At 38.2% G+C, this 5,722-nt stretch overlaps 1 protein-coding gene across 1 annotated transcript; it reads left to right on the top strand.

Moving 5' to 3' along the window:
• The first annotated feature begins 1,775 nt into the window (after window positions 1-1,775).
• LOC143024454 (zinc finger protein 862-like) lies at window positions 1,776-3,246 on the top strand. The gene is made up of 3 exons (XM_076183261.1): window positions 1,776-1,808; window positions 1,933-2,163; window positions 2,299-3,246. The coding sequence occupies exons 1-3, from the start codon at window positions 1,776-1,778 to the stop codon at window positions 3,244-3,246; spliced, it is 1,212 nt and encodes a 403-aa protein (XP_076039376.1).
• Window positions 3,247-5,722: the final 2,476 nt, after the last annotated feature.

Raw genomic sequence — 5,722 nt, forward strand, 5'->3', positions numbered from 1 at the left:
TATGAAAATTTCAGAAGCGTTGTCGGTTGCTGCTGCTCTCCCCTGCTGGTGGTGGTGCAGGAGCCCAAGCCGTGACGTCATGTCGGTTTCCAAAATGCCGCTCCCTTTTTAGTGTCGTCTTGACTCCGTGTGTCCCTCTCCCTCCCTCCCTACTCTACGCCACTGATCCTAGTTCACCATGTAAGGAGTTGGGAGGTTGGAGGAGTGTGTATAAAGGAGGGCAAGGAGGGAGATGCGTTGGGCTGTTATGAGTGGATGGATGGAGGGTGGGGTGAGTCGGTTTGAAGCAAGAGGCAGGGAAGGACTTGGGAGGAGGGTATTCGGGGTGGTTAGATAAATGTAAGGTCCGTAGGTAAGTGTTTCGAGAGGCGAGAGTAAGATCTGATGTTATAGTGTTCAAAAGAAGAAGGACTTTGGAGATATTAGGATTGGAGGAGGTGGAAATAAGGGTGGTGGAAGGGGAGGAGAAGAAAAAGGAGGGAAGAGGGGTCGTGGGGAGGAGGAAGAGGGGGCGTGGGGGAAGAGGAAGAGGGGTAGGGGGGTGAGGAGGGGGCGTGGAGGTGGAGGGAGAGGAAACACTGAGAAAGTAGAGGTATTTAGGACAAGAACGGGAAATCCACAAGGGAAATGACAGTTATAACACAACGGCCCCAGGGGACAGGATGCGGGGTAGAAATAACGAAATAGAGAACATCAAGAAAATAAATAAAAGGACTGTAGAGAGGAGTTAGGGAGGAGGTGGAGGCGCGGGAGGCACGGTGGAAAGGGGAAGGGGGGGGGAGCAGATATTGGCGAAAAAGAAAATATTCACCTCACAGAGGAAAAAATAGGCCTTCCACCCAGGCGCTTGCGCAGTGGGGGTGGGGCGTGCCCGTGCGGTGGTGTGGGCGTGTGACATCGCCAAAGACTATATACGAAAGACAGGAAGGCAGGAAAAGGTCTGTAAATGGCCTAACTGATTACTCATGAGTTTAGTTACTTCAATCAACGCTAGAAATCGCTGTGCTTCATTCGGAAAGAATTAGCGGGCTTTTTGAATCGTCTGCATGTTTACATTTGAGCCATCTGTCATTTGGAACACATGGTTAGTTCACACCAATCATGGTGCGAGACGGTAATCCCTGTATTATCTGCAAACGGTCAATAAGTTCTCATCCTGAATTCATGTACCACCGGTTTCCTAAAGAATCACAAAGGCAAGTGTATATTATACTGCCAACATTTAAGTATTATAGACTTATAAGTGTCATTTTATTGATTAAGTAAAAATGTAAATCAACATTCTCTTCTTTTTGATAGATGTTCAGAGCTGTGCTGTCGAATTGTCGAATTCGTCTGCTATTGTGGAAAACAAAAGCTACTGATGACGCTGTGTCGACAATTCGTAGAATATGTAGAATAAATGTAGAATTTTATTCTTCTTCTGTTTTCTAATGAATTTAATGAAAATTAATTTATAATAAATATGAATATAGACTATTAAAGGCCTTATTACTATTGATATATATATATATATATATATATATATATATATATATATATATATATATTATATATATATATATATATAATGAAAACGTAAAGATAATTGAGTTCTTTACTATGCGCATCAGTTCGAAGTGAACGGAATCTAATATTTAGATAAATATTTTGTCTGTATTTTTTTTTCTAAGATTTCAAGAATATAACAATTTATCGTAAGTGACATAGATGGCGTATTAAACATGACGTCATATTTTGGCGGGGTTTTGTTTTCTTCGTCAGCATTCTCTACCATGGCTGTCATTACACCCACGTCCACTGACCAGGTAAGTCTTTGTTTTCTTTTCAATAATAACTCTACCTTTGTTGCATTAAAACGTGTTCATTTTAGACGTAATCTCTATATTATGTGGGTATTGTAGTTAATTATTATTTTTACGTAATTTTTAGATTGATATGGCTCCTAAGAGGAAATTTAAAGATGTCTTGATAGCTGACCCTGCTTTCCAACCATGGTTGTCTTCCGTAATAGAAGACCCTGAGAAGGCAAGCTGCTCATTCTGCAAGAGACAGTTTGGGGCTCATTTGACAGCCATAACAAGGCACAAGGAGACAAAGATGCATATCCGCAATGCGCAAGAATTCGAAGATCTACCCAAGCAAGAGACTTCATCTTCTCCTGTAGGGTTATATATTTCCTATTTACTTATCTATTTAATATGAATAGAGAGCAAGTTTAAGGATAAATGTTACCTCAAAAATTATTCATCTAATGAGTCAAAAATACGTGTATAACATAGTTGAAATCCTTTTCAGGTTGGTGCCAGCGTTGCTGTAGCTGTGGCTCTCCTGATGGCATTCATTGCAGAGCACAATCTTTCATTCTCCATCATTGACCATATGGTGGAGTTAATGAAAGTTATGTTTCCTGACTCTGCAATTGCCCAGGGGATTCACATGCATAAGACAAAATGTACCGAGACCATGAAGTCACTGGCCAACGCCATCACAGAAGATCTCATGAAGAAGCTGAGGATATACAAATTCTCAATCATAATAGATGAGACAACCGATGTCAGTTGCACCAAAACGTGTGCTGTACTCGTAAGGTATTTTGACTTGACCAGCCACAAAATAAACACGTGTTTCTTCTCTTTGATCAACCTTTATAGCAGTAGTTCTGTGGGATCAACAGGGGAGAACTTATATGAAAAGTTAATGGAGACACTAGATAGTCATAACATCCCAAGGAGTAATTTTATTGGATTTGCAGCGGACGGTGCCTCAAACATAATGGGAGAAAATAACTCTTTAACCAGCCGCCTCAAAGATAGTTTGCCTGGCATAACAGTATTTCGCTGTATATGTCATTCCATCCACCTTGCAGCATCAGAGGCAGCTAAACAACTTCCTCGTAAATGTGAAGATCTGCTAAGAGATATATATTCCTTCTTTTCTTATAGTACCAAAAGGAAGCACGAGTTCAAGATTTTTCCAAATTTTTGCAATGTCAAGCCACATAAGATCCTGCACCCCTGTCAAACACGCTGGCTCTCATACCACGAAGCTGTAGCTCGCATCTTGGAGCAGTGGCAACCTCTAAGGCTTTACTTCATCGAAAAAGAATCAGAACTAAGGTTACTTTCAATTCAAAATATAATTGAAAAGATGCGAGATCCCTCAGTGAAAATGTATCTTACATTCTGTAGCAGTGTGTCGGTGAGGAAAGTTGAAAAACGGGGTCTTGCCTTTCGAGTTTATTAGCAAGCGGATGTAAACAAACAAGCGACGTCTAGAACGTCTTCGTATCAATAACTTGACATAAACAAAAGATGTCTACATAGGATTCAATTAGATACACACGACTAAAGGTGCTGTATAGGATCTAAACCTATTACAAAGTATAAAACATATGAGAATCACATATGTAAGGAATCTACAGCACCAGTATACAATTCTTTAACACCATCTACATGTATATAAAACTAATAATAAGACAATTAATCTCAATTTACCACATCCCTTTTCCCATATTGAAAAAGGAGTATCCATAAGAACATAACTGAAACATTCATCTTTATAACACCACAATTATAGATTCAATCTATCAGGTGGTTTCACAACTCTACTAGATCTTCTAACTGGTTGTGGACTTGGTACATTCACAGCATTATCATCATTATCAACATTTACAGAGGAATTTTCATCAGCCTTATCCATTACTTCTGAACTATCGGGACAGTGTCCTTGACCTGAAGAATACATAGGCACAAAAGGTTTACTGCTACCCGAGTTATCTTTACGTACAGTGTCATTACTGGGAACAGTTGGTGTATATCTAGGCATAAGTTGATCAGAATGTCTTTTCCAAACAATGTTCCCAAAATCTCTCAACATCACTTTGTAGTTTCTCACACCTAGAACTTCAGTTACTTTCCCTTCCAACCATGAATGACCTTTGCCATAATTCTTTACAAAAACAGCATCATCAATCTTATATTCAGACTTCTCAAACTTACACAAAACTTTTTCCTTCTTATTTTGTGGTTTAATTTTCTCAATTATACCTCTGAAGTTTCTGTTAAACATTAGCTCAGCTAGAGCTTTACCTGTGGAACAATGAATTGAACGTCTGTAGTTATACAAAAATCTACAAATTCTGGTTCTGATATCACCTTCCTTAAATTTACTTAATCCTTCCTTGAAAGTTTTTACAGCTCTCTCAGCTAAATCATTAGATGATGGGTTATATGGAGCTGGTGTCATATGTTTTATTCCATTCTTTTCAAAGAAAGTCTCCATTTCCTCAGATACAAATGATTAGGCATTATCTGAAACTACAATGTCAGGTAACCCAAAATTACAAAAAGTTTTTCTCAGCATAGAAATTGTTACTGTAGATGTTGTTGACTTTGTTACATGAACATCCATAAATTTTGAATGTGAATCCACAATCACTAAGAAATAATTTTCATTGATTGGACCTGCATAGTCCATATGGAGTCTACACCAAGACTTACCCGTCTCAGGCCATGATAAGGTAACTTCCTGAGAACCTTGAAATTTTTTAAAACAAATTGAACAAGCTTTAGTAACCTCAGATATATCTTGATCTAACTTAGGCCACCATATCCAATTCATGGCTTCAGCCTTCATAGCACTGATACCATTATGACCTACATGCAGCTGTGAAAGTACACTACTTCTTAATTCAGCTGGTATAACTACTCTATTCCTAAATAGCAACACATCTTCATATATACTTAAATCTGCTTTAACTGCTGCATATTCAGAAATAACAGGATTATCAATCCACCCAAATTTAACACATTGGAAAACCTTCCTCAAAACAGGATCACTCTTTGTCATAACCTTAACCCTTTCATAGGAAATATTTTGATCTTCCAAATTTTCAACTAAATTCACATATTCAGCAGGTGTATGTGAGTCTAAAACAGAATCTGATACAGGCAAACGGCTCAGGGTATCTGGTACAATGTTTTGTTTGCCTGATTTAAAACACAATTGGTAATCATACTGGGATAACAATAATGCCCAACGCTGTACTCTTGCGTTTGCATTGACAGGAAACTGTTTCTCACTACCAAATAAACCAAGTAGAGGTTTGTGATCTGTACGGAGCACAAACTTATGTCCAAGCAAAAAATATTTAAACTTAGTTACAGCGTACACTAACGCTAGAGCTTCTTTGTCCAACTGAGAATAATTTAGCTCAGCAGCAGACAGCTTTTTACTTGCAAAGTAAACTGGTCTTGGACTACCATTCATTTCTTGAATTAACACACATCCTACTCCTACTGGTGAAGCATCTACTTCAACAATAACATCATGTTCACCATCAAAATTGGCTAGTAAATCAGAGTTGGCTAACTCTTCCTTAACAGTCATAAATGCTTTTGCTTCAACAGAAGACCACTTAAATTTTGCATTTTTCTTCAGTAAATCATACAGAGGTGCTAATACACTTGAAAAAATTCTTACAAACCTACAATAATAAGTTACTAGACCCAAAAATGATTGAACTTCACCTACTGACTTTGGTATAGGTGCATCTAAAATAGCAGCAAGTTTCCTTGGTGAAGGTTTTATGCCATCACCTGAAATGACATATCCTAAGTATTCTAAGGAATTGGTATTCAGAACAGTTTTCTTTTTGTTAATAGCAACATTATGTTTCTGAAATACCTTCAACACTTTATCTAATCTCATATCATGTTCC

The sequence above is a fragment of the Oratosquilla oratoria genome, chromosome 4 (genome assembly GCF_046742065.1).
Source record: "Oratosquilla oratoria isolate Oo_2021 chromosome 4, ASM4674206v1, whole genome shotgun sequence".
Taxonomy (NCBI): domain Eukaryota; kingdom Metazoa; phylum Arthropoda; class Malacostraca; order Stomatopoda; family Squillidae; genus Oratosquilla; species Oratosquilla oratoria.